The sequence below is a fragment of the Pseudophryne corroboree genome, chromosome 8 (genome assembly GCF_028390025.1).
Source record: "Pseudophryne corroboree isolate aPseCor3 chromosome 8, aPseCor3.hap2, whole genome shotgun sequence".
In the NCBI taxonomy this organism is placed as follows: Eukaryota; Metazoa; Chordata; class Amphibia; order Anura; family Myobatrachidae; genus Pseudophryne; species Pseudophryne corroboree.
The window spans coordinates 386834587-386852281 of NC_086451.1; the positions used below are offsets into that span (position 1 = coordinate 386834587).

Here is a 17695-nt window from a genome sequence, read left to right on the forward strand (position 1 = left end):
TCTCTTGTGTGTCAATTCACTAAATAAACCTCAATATGATCTACCTACTGTCATATACTGTAGTCAACGTCTTCATTATGCCAAAGCTTACTGTACTATGCTTTTATATCGGGACACTCATGAATTACACAGGTTCTGTTGCTGGCTGACTTCAAGCCTGCCTTTCACCTGGTTTTAATCAGCCACAGAACCTGTGTAATCCATAAGCGTCTTGATTTAAAGGGATAGTATGGTAAGGCTAATTATAAAGGAAGTTGGCCCGCAAGAGAGCGGGACAAGAGAAGACTAACAGTCTGACCCGGGGCACGCTCTTTATATCTATAGATTTAAAATGCAACTTTTATTATCTTTTAATAAAACTGTAACTTACACAAAATCACTAGGTAATTATAGCAAATTTGATACATACATGAATATCAGGTCATAAGACCATTCATAAAATATAATCAAAAGTGAATACTAATTAGTGTGGCAGGCCTGTATCTGCCAAGAGCGAAAATATTGATCAGTAATAATGCTCTAAGTTTTCATGTGGTGAAAATATTCATAACTCATATCAGTAATATCATATGTAAGTATGCTGGTATGCCACAAAACTTAACGAGCATCAATATTTAGATTATGCCCTCTCCCATGGTCTATAACTAATTACCACAAATAGTAAGGAGAGTGGACTTCCCTGTGCGCGACTTTGAACCACCAGATATGATTTCAACAGAACATCCATACACAATTCATATATATACACACCATATCGTAAATGCAGGTAAATTGAAAACTCTATACTTCCAACCCCAATTATGCATAAATAAGGCTGTAGGCCTCTGTTTTAGAAAGCACAACTCTACAAAGAATGATGATGCAATTTATCGTTTGTGTAGAGTTTGTATGTGCACCAAAACATCATTCAGAATTCATATGCATGGTATACTGTGAAAAATATAGACCGCTATATAATGATATTAAACAAATTCTGTTCAACATTCCTGTCAGTCTATACACCACATAATGGATAATAGATAGCATTATAAGTCATTCATAATTAATCAGAATGTGGAGTTGGAAGATATTACATATCGTTGATTTCGGTTCAAAATTCATATCAATCAATACACCACCATGTGAAAGCAGAGGAGTGACATTGCACGTTGTTCATGCTTGGTTTCACCACTGTGTGGAGTTTGTATGTGCTTCAAACCACAAATAATTTTGTCACTGTGTGGAGTTTGTATATGCTTCAAACCACAACTGAAGGTAAATACACAGTGACTTTCTTCATGAAGAATACCCCTCAACAGGAAATAGTACACAGTTTTGAATATCCTATATCAGTATTTTAGATTCAGTATTGAAATTAATTCCCATTAATTTTTTTCCCCAATGAGATAGAAAAGAATACCGGAGTTGGAAGGTGCAGACCTTCTGCTGTCTCAAACATCTGCTTAAAGCATCGAATGTCAGGATGAGAGGGGCCTGCCTCCTTCACCACGGTATTGAATGGAAGAAATAGAGGTACCCACTTCTGCTTTTCCAATTTTGCTGCTCAGAGCTCTCTGTTGCTAAAGCATTGCAGAGTAGCCCGGCTGCTGGAATGAGAGAGTGCATACATTTTATTATTATTTATTGCCAGTTATTTATATAGCGCACACAAATTCCGCAGCACTGTACAGAGAATATTCGGTCATTCACATCAGTCCCTGCCCCAGTGGAGCTTACAATCTATATTCCCTATCACATGTACACACACACACATACATGCTAGGGTTAATTTTGTTGGGAGCCAATTAACCTACCAGTATATTTTTGGATTGTGGGAGGAAACCGGAGTACCCGGAGGAAACCCACGCAAGTACGGGGAGAATATACAAACTCCCCACAGTTAGAGCCATGGTGGGAATCAAACCCATGACCTCAGTGCTGTGAGGCAGTAATGCTAACCATTACACCATCCGTACTGCCCCACATGGAAAAGAAATCACACAGTTACCCAAATAAGATAAAGAGAAGAATTAGTACCGAGGTACTTGAAGGGTTGGACCTTCTGCTTTCCCAATATCTGCTATCAGCATCGAATATCGGGATGAGAGGGGCCCATTCCCCTCACTTCGGTATGAAAAAGAACAAGTAGAGGTCTCAATTCTGCTTTTCCAATATTGCTGCTCAGAGCCCTCTGTTGCTGCATGACATTGCAGAGTAGCCAGGCTGCTGGAATGAGAGAGTGAGTACCTATATATATATGAGAAATAATCACAGATTTGTATATAATGATTCCACAGGTCTCTCTGCGTTTAGATATAGGAAAATAACTGATAAACCGTGTTCATACTGCTAATTTGCGGATTTAGGCACAAAAAATATGTTGTGAATGGATTTATCTACAGATATATGGTACCTGTAGTGCACCAATCTAAGAATACCTATTTACTACAATGCTCCCGTGCAGTATTTGTATCTGTCACATGTTACCTATACTAAAGTATGGGACATAAAATGGAGTCTAACATGAAGTCTATAGGTAACATGTGACAGATACAAATACTGCACGGGAGCATTGTAGTAAATAGCTATTGGTTTAGACACTATTGAGTAACTCCTAGTGAGTTGAAATTGTCTGTGGTCACTTTCCACAGGTCTAGTGCGGTTTCAAATTCTGTTGTTTAGCTAAGGCTAATTATACCCAGATTACACCTGAGTATATACTTTACTGTATATTGCGGAAACTAGTCCACCCACGCGGAAACCAGTCAGTCCACTACAACACATCAGGATCTATGTTTCTACAATTTACTATTGGTGACATGATGCTTCGGGCCTCATTACAGTTGTGAGAAGTCCAACTCTGAGGTGTAAAATTCTGCTCTGATTTATCCCACATGTGCAGTGCACGCAGGGGACATTTAAGTATCAATCAAGTTGCAGTTAAAGCCCCGCCCATCTGGAAGTACAGTGTAATTCACCCCTTGCAATGTGGCTTTTCTGTGTAGGCCACATCTAAAGAGGACGCTGGGTGCAGTTTCTGCAGGGGATCTCATGCTGTTCTTACTTCCGCATTACCTGGAAACAGCCCAGGCTTTCAATCTCCATGGATTTCTATTCATTTGCTATTTTTTATTCTCCGTTTATTACACTGCAAAGATCTTTGCATTGATGCATTTAATTAATAAAATGTGTTTATCTCACACAAGTAGTGGCTTTCACTCGATTTATCCAATCAGACTGAAGTCGCTGTGATTGGTCAATGTGCCTTTCATTTGTAATGTAGCACAGTAGATGCAAGTTTTACACCATCCAGCAGGGGTATTATTTTTACTCAGTCCATTAAAAAAAGAAAAGAAGAAAAATGTGTTTAGGCATGCAATAGTGCGGGCAGTAATGGACTGGCTAAACAAACCAAGCAATGATGCTTCAGCACCTTAATGAAGCTTTATTAATGAGTCTTATGCAAGGCACTGTGCTCTACGTCAGAGATAAGCAACGTGGCAATGCTCAGCAAGGCAGGGAACATCCTGGGACTTACTGTTCTGCAACATCTGTAAAACCACAAAATAACTCTGCTCTAGAGAATGCCTTATTGCATAATTCTAGAATGGATTACATAATGTGCTCTCTTTAGCTCCCACATTGATTATTGCAATAGTCTTCTTACTGGAGATATTCATCGTCTGAGGATCCGCTCTGTCAGTCCCTCCATTGGTAACCTGTAGTCTACTGTATTCAATATATAATACTTTTACTCACACACAAGACCATTAACCAAACTACACCAAAGTACATCTCTTCGCTTATCTCAAAATATCTCCCTATCAGACCTATTCGCTCTGCACAAGATCTGCGTCTCTCATCATTACTTGCTCCCATTCACGATTGCAGTACATAGGCTGCACCTACTCTGTTGAATGCCGTCCCATACACAATAAGACTCTCCTCTAGGCTCCAAACTTTCAAGCTTTCCCTGAAAGTTCACCTCTTCAGGCAGCTCAAATTCCAGAACCACCCACATAACCTTCATAAATTTCCCTGTCCAATTACATCACCACTGTACAGTCCACATATATCCTCACATATTTTCACTTTCTTCACTTTCCTATCCTCCTAACCGCAGGCCAACATTGCTGAGTAAAATTATCATACAGCCCAGTAACCTTTGTAATCTGGTGGACCATTATACAATAGATAACACATATGCTTGTGTATCAATGCCTACTTCCCTATAGATTGTAAGTTTGCGAGCAGGGCCTTCCTACCTCCATGACTGTCTGTTATTACCCAGTTTTGTTTTATTACTGTTGTTTCCAGTTGTAAAGCGCAACAGAATTTGGTAAACTACATAAGAAACTGCTAATAAATAAATGAAATAATCAATTAATTAATTAAATAATATGGAACATTTTGCTCACCATTTTTCTGGATCTGCCTGTGAATATTAAATTCTCCTCTAGGGGTCCGTATGGAGTTGGGTGTCCGATGTCTCTCCTTCCAGCTATCTTTGGCCAATTGGCTCTTCTGTGATTCCAGGTGCTTAGCCAGTAAGGTGGCCATCTTATCCTTCGTCACTAAGCCCTTCTTCTGCAGTATATACTGAAGCTCCTGTACACTGGAAAAGTCAATAACATATAAACCTGCAGTAAATGTTTATTTATGAATAATAAGTTAACTACAACAATTAAATCATACTTGTCTACTTTTCCTCAGGAAAAGAGATGTGGCTGAACCTTGATGTCATTAGCACCGTAAGGTGAGTTAAACAATTGCGTTGTCAAACCCCACTGACATCAGTAGCACTGGTATTAGTTCAGTGGTGGGCAACCTAATACACAGCGAGGGAAGTACTTGAGACCCTTAAACTGCCACAAAGGCCACACATTACTCTTAACTTAGTGTTATGATTCCAGCACTCTGGTCTGAGGTGGTCCTATTGCAAGGACCGGAGCACTGGAACGGAATGCTGGGGAAGGGAGCGGGAATAGAAAGTAGCCCCTGGCGCCCTAACTCCGTTGTCTCGCCCGTGTGGTCAGAAATCCCCTGCGAGACTATGGTTGCTTGAGCCCATGGCAGCCGCGTTTGAAGGGCGGATTATGTCTGCCCAACTCCGATGCCCCCTCAGGTCTTAATGGGAGACAAAGGGAAATCCGAGACAGGGTGATAACAAGGGGCCCTCTGACTAAACAACCAGGCCAGGGGCTACAAGCTAACTGACTAAACCTGAGGTATGTGCGGTAACCCGCCAGGGAAAAGGACAACCAAAATCCACTAGTCCGTACTCCTACCCAGCACCGCTGGATACCAGAGTGGATCTGTGGGAGCGGAATCCTCCGCAAAAGCTCCGGAACACAAATAATAAATGATAAATAATTAAGCGGCCCAAGCCGCAACACACGGCTGCGCCGTGACTCACGAACACCACTGGATGTTCAAAGGTGCTCAGTCAGGACTCCAGGAACATGACGACTTCCGAGTACAGGACAACTGAGAACAGGAACGACCGGATACAGCAGGACTGGAAACACTTTCAGCAAACAGATTCAGCATTCAGGAAGCTATTACCGGCGTCTGTGAGAAGCCCAGGAAGTGTATTTAACAGGGAGTCCTCCAATCAGCTGTTTGGAGGCTGATTGGATTAAATGCCATACAGCTGCCAAGCTGCATGGCCAGGAAAACAGACATCTCATTATTTAAATTGAACCCAGCAACGGGGAACGCAGTCCGTAAGTGGCGTCCCCGTTGCTAGGGTCCGTGCGGCTCCGTGCGCCCGGCGTCTATTGTTGCCAGGGAGCCGGCGGCTGTACGCGCACGGCGTCCCTGGTTGCTAGGCGCCGGGCCGCAGCGACGAGCGGACCCCGGCGCCTAACAGTACCCCCCCCCCCTTGAGGAGGGGTCAAGGAACCCCTAAAGCCAGGTTTCCGAGGAAATTCACGAAAAAATGCCCTCTTGAGCCTCGGGGCATGGAGATCCTTATCCAGGACCCAAGACCTTTCTTCTGGACCATAGCCTCTCCAGTGCACCAGAAAATAAAGCCGACCCCGGGACAATTTGGAATCGAGAACCTTCTCTACCAAGAACTCCTGATGACCCTGTACATCTACTGGTGATTTCCCCTGAGAGATCTTCCGAGGAAATCTACTGGATGAAACGTATGGTTTCAACAGGGAGCAATGGAACGTATTTCCGATCCGGAGAGCTCTTGGTAAACGTAACCGGAAAGCAACTGGATTGATTTTTTTAATAATATGAAATGGTCCAATAAATTTGGGGCCCAATCTAGCTGAGGTTTGTCGAAGTTTAATGTTACGAGTCGACAACCATACCCTATCTCCCACCTTAAAAGTGCAAGGCCGCCGGAGCCTGTCAGAAAAATTTTTCTCTCGAAATGCCGCTTTTCTGAGAGCAAGGTGCACTTTTCTCCAAATGAGTCTGAGATGAGAGGTTAAGGTTAGCGAGGAGACAGAGGAATGTTGAAAAAAAGAATTAGCTCTGGGGTGAAAACCAAAAACTGAAAAGAATGGAGACACATTAGTGGAGGAATGACAAGAATTGTTGTACGCAAACTCCGCCAAAGAAAGAAACTCGGACCAATCATTCTGGAGTTTGGCTGAGTACAAACGCAAATACTGTTTTAATGATTGATTAACTCGCTCGGTCTGCCCGTTGGATTGGGGATGGTAGCCGGACGTTAAAGACAATTTCATCTTTAATGAGGCACAAAAAGACTTCCAAAATTGTGCAATGAATTGTGGACCCCGATCAGAAACAATATCAGTGGGTAACCCATGAAGTCTGAAAACATGGCGGAGAAACAAAACTGCCAATCCCTGGCAGATGGCAGTCGGGGAAGAGCAATGAAATGGGCCATCTTGCTAAAACGGTCCACTACCACCCATATGACTCGGAATCCGGCTGACAGAGGGAGGTCTACCACAAAATCCATGGAAATATGAGACCATGGCCTGAGAGGAACATTTAAGGGCATAAGTTGCCCGATAGGCAAGGAACGGGGAACTTTATGCTGTGCACAGACCTGACAAGAAAAAACAAACTCCTTAATGTCTTTAGAAAGACCAGGCCACCATACTGAGCGGGAGACTAATTCCAAAGTCTTAGAGATCCCCGGATGCCCGGCAACTTTGCTATCGTGAAACTCAGTCAAAACAGTAGCTCTTAAAAACTCAGGGACATAAAGACGACCAGCAGGAGTATTCCCAGGAGCTTGATGTTGAAGCTGCTTTAACTGGGTAAATAAATCTTGTGTGAGGCCTGCCCAAATGGCTGAAGACGGAAGTATGGGAGTAACAGGACTGTTATTATGAACTGGAAGAAAACTGCGTGACAGGGCATCCGCCTTGGTATTCTTGGAACCTGGCCTGAAGGTGATAATAAACTTGAAACGAGTAAAAAATAAAGCCCAACGAGCCTGCCGGGCATTCAGCCGCTTAGCTGATTCGATGTACTGAAGATTTTTGTGGTCAGTCAATACTGAAATGGTATGTGTTGCTCCCTCAAGCCAATGCCTCCACTCCTCGAAAGTCCATTTAATAGCCAGTAACTCCCGGTTACCAACATCGTAGTTGGATTCAGCGGATGAGAATTTCCTGGACATAAAGGCACAAGGATGTAATTCTAGAGAGTCCGGATCCTTCTGGGATAGGATAGCCCCCACTCCAACCTCCGAGGCATCAACCTCAACAATGAAGGGCAATTCTGGGTTGGGATGTCTGAGGACTGGGGCTGAGACGAAAGCTTGTTTCAAGGCCTGAAAGGATAACTCAGCTTCACGTGACCAGTTGGTAGGATCCGCTCCCTTCTTAGTCAGTGCCACAATGGGAGCAACCAGGTCGGAAAAAGAATGAATAAATCTTCTATAATAATTCGCAAACCCTAAAAAGCGCTGAATTGCTTTTAAGTTGGTGGGTTGCGCCCAACTAAGGATGGCTTGGAGCTTCTTTGGTTCCATACAGAATCCCAGAGGGGAAATAATGTACCCTAAAAAGGATACCTCCGTGACATGAAACTCACACTTCTCCAGCTTGGCATATAGGTGATTTTCACGTAATTTTTGAAGTACCTGACGCACCTGGGTAACATGTTGTTCAATAGAGTCAGAATAGATCAGGATATCGTCTAAGTAAACGACCACGAATCTTCCAAGAAAATCACGGAGCACATCGTTAATGAGATCCTGGAAAACTGCCGGAGCGTTAGACAAGCCGAACGGCATCACCAGATACTCGTAGTGACCCGACTGAGTACTGAACGCCGTTTTCCACTCATCTCCCGACTTGATTCGGATGAGGTTATACGCTCCCCTCAGGTCAATCTTAGAAAAAATCACAGCCGAACGCAGCTGATCAAAGAGGACAGAAATCAGCGGCAGAGGGTAAGTATTTTTAACTGAGATCTTATTTAGGGCTCTAAAGTCGATGCAAGGTCTGAGTGATCCATCTTTCTTCTCCACAAAGAAGAAGCCTGCACTTAAAGGGGATTTAGATGGCCTAATAAATCCTTTCCCTAGGCTCTCCTTAACATACTCATTCATGGCCGCAGTTTCTGGTCCGGACAATGCATATAACCTTCCCTTTGGCAATGTGGCACCAGGAATTAGCTCAATAGCACAATCATAAGGCCGATGGGGAGGCAGAATGTCCGCATTGCCCTTGGAAAATACATCAACAAAGTCCTGGTATTCCACGGGAATGGGTTCGGGAATGGCAGCAGCTATTCTGACGGGAAACGTAATACATTCCTTATTACAGATGGTACCCCATTGTGAGATCTCCCCCGACTGCCAATCAATGATGGGATTATGAAAGGCCAGCCAAGGGTGACCCAGAACCACTGGAACTGCTGGGCAATGGGTAAGGAAAAACTCAATCTTTTCGGAATGAAGAGCTCCTACCGTAAGTAGTACAGGGGGTGTACAGAGGGAAATAACCCCATTGGACAAGGGACTACCGTCTAAACCATGCATGGTGACACACCTACCCAAGTTTAACTGAGGAATACCTAAGGCCTTGGCCCACGTTAAGTCCATAAAGTTCCCTGCAGCTCCACTGTCAACAAAAGCCGACACCGAAGAACTGAGGCTGCCAAAGGAAACTTTAGCTGGGACTAACAGGGAGTTATTCGAGGAGATAAGCTGCAGACCAAAGTGAACCCCCTCACAATTCACTTGGTCGAGGCGTTTCCCGACTTGTTCGGACAATTACGGGCAAAATGTCCCTTACCCCCACAGTACAAACAAAGACCAGAGTTTTGCCTTCTGGCTCTTTCTTCTGGAGACAGCCTGGAGAGACCCATCTGCATGGGCTCCTCTATGTCCTCAGGAATGGAAAATACACACGGAGTAGATCTGACAGGTGCTCCTTTTTCAGCCCTCCGCTCTCTGAGACGACGATCAATCTTAATAGAAAGCTCCATGAGTTTATCGAGAGTCTCAGGAGCGGGATACTGAAGGAGACTGTCTTTTATAGACTCAGATAAGCCGAGGCGAAACTGACTGCGCAGGGCTGGATCATTCCAGCCACAGTCGTTCGACCAACGGCGAAACTCTGTACAATAAACCTCTGCAGGATTTCTACCTTGTCTGAGAGCGCGTAACTGACTCTCGGCGGATGCCTCTCTATCAGGGTCATCATACAAAAGCCCTAAAGACCCCAGAAAGGCGTCTACAGACAACAATGCCGGATCCTCTGCTTTTAAACCAAAAGCCCAGGTCTGGGGATCCCCCTGGAGCAAAGAAATAATAATTCCGACCCGCTGAGATTCAGTACCTGAGGAGATAGGTCTTAAACGAAAATAAAGTTTACAGGACTCTTTAAAATTAAAAAACTGCTTCCTATCACCAGAAAAACGGTCAGGCAAGTGCATTTTCGGTTCAGGAACTACCCTCGGGGAAGTTCGTAAAAGATCTTCCTGCGACTTCACCCGAAGGGAAAGATCCTGAACCATTTGAGTAAGTTCTTGAATCTGGCTAACTAGAAGCTGGCCAGGATTTGGCCCTAAACCAGTGGGATTCATGAGGCCGACAAACCTTACAAAACTGAATAAGGGAAAAAATCAAACCCTGTTTAATTTTAAGTTTTGGTGTGGCCGGTAATAATGTTATGATTCCAGCACTCTGGTCTGAGGTGGTCCTATTGCAAGGACCGGAGCACTGGAACGGAATGCTGGGGAAGGGAGCGGGAATAGAAAGTAGCCCCTGGCGCCCTAACTCCGTTGTCTCGCCCGTGTGGTCAGAAATCCCCTGCGAGACTATGGTTGCTTGAGCCCATGGCAGCCGCGTTTGAAGGGCGGATTATGTCTGCCCAACTCCGATGCCCCCTCAGGTCTTAATGGGAGACAAAGGGAAATCCGAGACAGGGTGATAACAAGGGGCCCTCTGACTAAACAACCAGGCCAGGGGCTACAAGCTAACTGACTAAACCTGAGGTATGTGCGGTAACCCGCCAGGGAAAAGGACAACCAAAATCCACTAGTCCGTACTCCTACCCAGCACCGCTGGATACCAGAGTGGATCTGTGGGAGCGGAATCCTCCGCAAAAGCTCCGGAACACAAATAATAAATGATAAATAATTAAGCGGCCCAAGCCGCAACACACGGCTGCGCCGTGACTCACGAACACCACTGGATGTTCAAAGGTGCTCAGTCAGGACTCCAGGAACAGATGACGACTTCCGAGTACAGGACAACTGAGAACAGGAACGACCGGATACAGCAGGACTGGAAACACTTTCAGCAAACAGATTCAGCATTCAGGAAGCTATTACCGGCGTCTGTGAGAAGCCCAGGAAGTGTATTTAACAGGGAGTCCTCCAATCAGCTGTTTGGAGGCTGATTGGATTAAATGCCATACAGCTGCCAAGCTGCATGGCCAGGAAAACAGACATCTCATTATTTAAATTGAACCCAGCAACGGGGAACGCAGTCCGTAAGTGGCGTCCCCGTTGCTAGGGTCCGTGCGGCTCCGTGCGCCCGGCGTCTATTGTTGCCAGGGAGCCGGCGGCTGTACGCGCACGGCGTCCCTGGTTGCTAGGCGCCGGGCCGCAGCGACGAGCGGACCCCGGCGCCTAACAGTACCCCCCCCCCCTTGAGGAGGGGTCAAGGAACCCCTAAAGCCAGGTTTCCGAGGAAATTCACGAAAAAATGCCCTCTTGAGCCTCGGGGCATGGAGATCCTTATCCAGGACCCAAGACCTTTCTTCTGGACCATAGCCTCTCCAGTGCACCAGAAAATAAAGCCGACCCCGGGACAATTTGGAATCGAGAACCTTCTCTACCAAGAACTCCTGATGACCCTGTACATCTACTGGTGATTTCCCCTGAGAGATCTTCCGAGGAAATCTACTGGATGAAACGTATGGTTTCAACAGGGAGCAATGGAACGTATTTCCGATCCGGAGAGCTCTTGGTAAACGTAACCGGAAAGCAACTGGATTGATTTTTTTAATAATATGAAATGGTCCAATAAATTTGGGGCCCAATCTAGCTGAGGTTTGTCGAAGTTTAATGTTACGAGTCGACAACCATACCCTATCTCCCACCTTAAAAGTGCAAGGCCGCCGGAGCCTGTCAGAAAAATTTTTCTCTCGAAATGCCGCTTTTCTGAGAGCAAGGTGCACTTTTCTCCAAATGAGTCTGAGATGAGAGGTTAAGGTTAGCGAGGAGACAGAGGAATGTTGAAAAAAAGAATTAGCTCTGGGGTGAAAACCAAAAACTGAAAAGAATGGAGACACATTAGTGGAGGAATGACAAGAATTGTTGTACGCAAACTCCGCCAAAGAAAGAAACTCGGACCAATCATTCTGGAGTTTGGCTGAGTACAAACGCAAATACTGTTTTAATGATTGATTAACTCGCTCGGTCTGCCCGTTGGATTGGGGATGGTAGCCGGACGTTAAAGACAATTTCATCTTTAATGAGGCACAAAAAGACTTCCAAAATTGTGCAATGAATTGTGGACCCCGATCAGAAACAATATCAGTGGGTAACCCATGAAGTCTGAAAACATGGCGGAGAAACAAAACTGCCAATCCCTGGCAGATGGCAGTCGGGGAAGAGCAATGAAATGGGCCATCTTGCTAAAACGGTCCACTACCACCCATATGACTCGGAATCCGGCTGACAGAGGGAGGTCTACCACAAAATCCATGGAAATATGAGACCATGGCCTGAGAGGAACATTTAAGGGCATAAGTTGCCCGATAGGCAAGGAACGGGGAACTTTATGCTGTGCACAGACCTGACAAGAAAAAACAAACTCCTTAATGTCTTTAGAAAGACCAGGCCACCATACTGAGCGGGAGACTAATTCCAAAGTCTTAGAGATCCCCGGATGCCCGGCAACTTTGCTATCGTGAAACTCAGTCAAAACAGTAGCTCTTAAAAACTCAGGGACATAAAGACGACCAGCAGGAGTATTCCCAGGAGCTTGATGTTGAAGCTGCTTTAACTGGGTAAATAAATCTTGTGTGAGGCCTGCCCAAATGGCTGAAGACGGAAGTATGGGAGTAACAGGACTGTTATTATGAACTGGAAGAAAACTGCGTGACAGGGCATCCGCCTTGGTATTCTTGGAACCTGGCCTGAAGGTGATAATAAACTTGAAACGAGTAAAAAATAAAGCCCAACGAGCCTGCCGGGCATTCAGCCGCTTAGCTGATTCGATGTACTGAAGATTTTTGTGGTCAGTCAATACTGAAATGGTATGTGTTGCTCCCTCAAGCCAATGCCTCCACTCCTCGAAAGCCCATTTAATAGCCAGTAACTCCCGGTTACCAACATCGTAGTTGGATTCAGCGGATGAGAATTTCCTGGACATAAAGGCACAAGGATGTAATTCTAGAGAGTCCGGATCCTTCTGGGATAGGATAGCCCCCACTCCAACCTCCGAGGCATCAACCTCAACAATGAAGGGCAATTCTGGGTTGGGATGTCTGAGGACTGGGGCTGAGACGAAAGCTTGTTTCAAGGCCTGAAAGGATAACTCAGCTTCACGTGACCAGTTGGTAGGATCCGCTCCCTTCTTAGTCAGTGCCACAATGGGAGCAACCAGGTCGGAAAAAGAATGAATAAATCTTCTATAATAATTCGCAAACCCTAAAAAGCGCTGAATTGCTTTTAAGTTGGTGGGTTGCGCCCAACTAAGGATGGCTTGGAGCTTCTTTGGTTCCATACAGAATCCCCGAGGGGAAATAATGTACCCTAAAAAGGATACCTCCGTGACATGAAACTCACACTTCTCCAGCTTGGCATATAGGTGATTTTCACGTAATTTTTGAAGTACCTGACGCACCTGGGTAACATGTTGTTCAATAGAGTCAGAATAGATCAGGATATCGTCTAAGTAAACGACCACGAATCTTCCAAGAAAATCACGGAGCACATCGTTAATGAGATCCTGGAAAACTGCCGGAGCGTTAGACAAGCCGAACGGCATCACCAGATACTCGTAGTGACCCGACTGAGTACTGAACGCCGTTTTCCACTCATCTCCCGACTTGATTCGGATGAGGTTATACGCTCCCCTCAGGTCAATCTTAGAAAAAATCACAGCCGAACGCAGCTGATCAAAGAGGACAGAAATCAGCGGCAGAGGGTAAGTATTTTTAACTGAGATCTTATTTAGGGCTCTAAAGTCGATGCAAGGTCTGAGTGATCCATCTTTCTTCTCCACAAAGAAGAAGCCTGCACTTAAAGGGGATTTAGATGGCCTAATAAATCCTTTCCCTAGGCTCTCCTTAACATACTCATTCATGGCCGCAGTTTCTGGTCCGGACAATGCATATAACCTTCCCTTTGGCAATGTGGCACCAGGAATTAGCTCAATAGCACAATCATAAGGCCGATGGGGAGGCAGAATGTCCGCATTGCCCTTGGAAAATACATCAACAAAGTCCTGGTATTCCACGGGAATGGGTTCGGGAATGGCAGCAGCTATTCTGACGGGAAACGTAATACATTCCTTATTACAGATGGTACCCCATTGTGAGATCTCCCCCGACTGCCAATCAATGATGGGATTATGAAAGGCCAGCCAAGGGTGACCCAGAACCACTGGAACTGCTGGGCAATGGGTAAGGAAAAACTCAATCTTTTCGGAATGAAGAGCTCCTACCGTAAGTAGTACAGGGGGTGTACAGAGGGAAATAACCCCATTGGACAAGGGACTACCGTCTAAACCATGCATGGTGACACACCTACCCAAGTTTAACTGAGGAATACCTAAGGCCTTGGCCCACGTTAAGTCCATAAAGTTCCCTGCAGCTCCACTGTCAACAAAAGCCGACACCGAAGAACTGAGGCTGCCAAAGGAAACTTTAGCTGGGACTAACAGGGAGTTATTCGAGGAGATAAGCTGCAGACCAAAGTGAACCCCCTCACAATTCACTTGGTCGAGGCGTTTCCCGACTTGTTCGGACAATTACGGGCAAAATGTCCCTTACCCCCACAGTACAAACAAAGACCAGAGTTTTGCCTTCTGGCTCTTTCTTCTGGAGACAGCCTGGAGAGACCCATCTGCATGGGCTCCTCTATGTCCTCAGGAATGGAAAATACACACGGAGTAGATCTGACAGGTGCTCCTTTTTCAGCCCTCCGCTCTCTGAGACGACGATCAATCTTAATAGAAAGCTCCATGAGTTTATCGAGAGTCTCAGGAGCGGGATACTGAAGGAGACTGTCTTTTATAGACTCAGATAAGCCGAGGCGAAACTGACTGCGCAGGGCTGGATCATTCCAGCCACAGTCGTTCGACCAACGGCGAAACTCTGTACAATAAACCTCTGCAGGATTTCTACCTTGTCTGAGAGCGCGTAACTGACTCTCGGCGGATGCCTCTCTATCAGGGTCATCATACAAAAGCCCTAAAGACCCCAGAAAGGCGTCTACAGACAACAATGCCGGATCCTCTGCTTTTAAACCAAAAGCCCAGGTCTGGGGATCCCCCTGGAGCAAAGAAATAATAATTCCGACCCGCTGAGATTCAGTACCTGAGGAGATAGGTCTTAAACGAAAATAAAGTTTACAGGACTCTTTAAAATTAAAAAACTGCTTCCTATCACCAGAAAAACGGTCAGGCAAGTGCATTTTCGGTTCAGGAACTACCCTCGGGGAAGTTCGTAAAAGATCTTCCTGCGACTTCACCCGAAGGGAAAGATCCTGAACCATTTGAGTAAGTTCTTGAATCTGGCTAACTAGAAGCTGGCCAGGATTTGGCCCTAAACCAGTGGGATTCATGAGGCCGACAAACCTTACAAAACTGAATAAGGGAAAAAATCAAACCCTGTTTAATTTTAAGTTTTGGTGTGGCCGGTAATAATGTTATGATTCCAGCACTCTGGTCTGAGGTGGTCCTATTGCAAGGACCGGAGCACTGGAACGGAATGCTGGGGAAGGGAGCGGGAATAGAAAGTAGCCCCTGGCGCCCTAACTCCGTTGTCTCGCCCGTGTGGTCAGAAATCCCCTGCGAGACTATGGTTGCTTGAGCCCATGGCAGCCGCGTTTGAAGGGCGGATTATGTCTGCCCAACTCCGATGCCCCCTCAGGTCTTAATGGGAGACAAAGGGAAATCCGAGACAGGGTGATAACAAGGGGCCCTCTGACTAAACAACCAGGCCAGGGGCTACAAGCTAACTGACTAAACCTGAGGTATGTGCGGTAACCCGCCAGGGAAAAGGACAACCAAAATCCACTAGTCCGTACTCCTACCCAGCACCGCTGGATACCAGAGTGGATCTGTGGGAGCGGAATCCTCCGCAAAAGCTCCGGAACACAAATAATAAATGATAAATAATTAAGCGGCCCAAGCCGCAACACACGGCTGCGCCGTGACTCACGAACACCACTGGATGTTCAAAGGTGCTCAGTCAGGACTCCAGGAACAGATGACGACTTCCGAGTACAGGACAACTGAGAACAGGAACGACCGGATACAGCAGGACTGGAAACACTTTCAGCAAACAGATTCAGCATTCAGGAAGCTATTACCGGCGTCTGTGAGAAGCCCAGGAAGTGTATTTAACAGGGAGTCCTCCAATCAGCTGTTTGGAGGCTGATTGGATTAAATGCCATACAGCTGCCAAGCTGCATGGCCAGGAAAACAGACATCTCATTATTTAAATTGAACCCAGCAACGGGGAACGCAGTCCGTAAGTGGCGTCCCCGTTGCTAGGGTCCGTGCGGCTCCGTGCGCCCGGCGTCTAGCGTTGCCAGGGAGCCGGCGGCTGTACGCGCACGGCGTCCCTGGTTGCTAGGCGCCGGGCCGCAGCGACGAGCGGACCCCGGCGCCTAACACTTAGGTAATAAAAAAATAAATAAAAACCACTCATAATGGCCTCCACACTCTACATCAGGTATTCGCAACCTCGGCCTTCAAGGGAAACTAACAGTCTAGATTTTAGTGATATCCAGGCTTAATCACAGGTGACTTAATTAGTACCTCAGTTATTTTGATTTAACCATCCGTGCTGAAGCCTGGATATCACAAAAACCTGCACTTTTAGTACGTCTCGAGGACCGAGGTTGGAAATGCCTGCTCTATGTCAATCACTTTAAGTAGCCTCGACATATCTCTTAGACTTTCCACACACCACTCAAAACTTAAATTTGCTCCAAAATGCCCCCACATGCTACTGGGACCTTACATTTGCTCCAAAATGCCCTCACATGCCACTGAGCCTTACACTTGCTCCACTGTGCCCCCAACATGCCACTGACACCTTAAATATGTCATTCCACCACACCCCACTGGCCATAAAATGCTCCCACTGGCCCCAAAATGCCCCACTTATTTATTTATTATTTATTTCCAGTTATTTATATAGCGCACACATATTCCGCAGCGCTTTACAGAGAATATTTGGCCATTCACATCAGTCCCTGCCCCAGTGGAGCTTACAATCTATATTCCCTACCACATGTACAGACACATTCACGCTACGGTTAATTTTGTTGGGAGCCAATTAACCTGCCAGTATATTTTTGGGATTGTGGGAGGAAACCGGAGTACCCGGAGGAAACCCACGCAAGTACGGGAAGAATATACAAACTCCGCACAGTTAGGGCCATGCTGGGAATCGAACCCATGACCTCAGTGCTGTGAGGCAGTAATGCTAACCATTACACCATCCGTACTGCCCTCAGATCCCACATGAACTCCAAAAATCCCTTCAGGCACATCAATTAAATCCCCTAACCACACACACACACACACACACACACACACACACACACACACACACACACACACACACACACACACACACACACACACACACACACACACACACACAATCCACTACAAACCACCCCTCCTCTCCCACTTAATAGAGTACCAGTGACCACCCACTGTCACGATCCGGGTATCTGGACGCCATTTCTTACCCATCAGATGCCTCCTAAGGCTGGCTCAGCGCTCCAGGACCGGATCCCATCTGTTATCCTGATGTGTACATTCCTGTATCCTCTCCTGTCACTCTGGGACGCTGTCACAGTAAACGCCATATTACACCTGGCATGGCGTCTCCCGCGGCCTCCGCCGCCGTCCCTGAACTTCTGCATGCAGAGTGTCTGAGTGGCGATTACGTCAGCCGCGGCCTCCGCTGTGTCCGCGTGGTTGGATGTGCATCTGTCAGCCTGGCGCCTCCTGTCTCCGGTGGCCGGCGCCGCCATTACTGTTTTCATTACCACATGGATTACAAACCAA

The 17695-nt window shown here is 46.1% G+C and overlaps 1 protein-coding gene across 3 annotated transcripts in view; it reads right to left on the reverse strand.

Moving 5' to 3' along the window:
* Positions 1–17695, reverse strand: part of LTBP4 (latent transforming growth factor beta binding protein 4) — a 411741-nt gene that overhangs the window by 274850 nt on the left and 119196 nt on the right. For all 3 annotated transcript variants that reach the window (XM_063937673.1, XM_063937672.1, XM_063937671.1), the window contains exon 4: positions 4398–4594. In XM_063937673.1, the coding sequence (XP_063793743.1) occupies positions 4398–4594 (197 nt within the window). The remainder of the gene's footprint in view (positions 1–4397; positions 4595–17695) is intronic.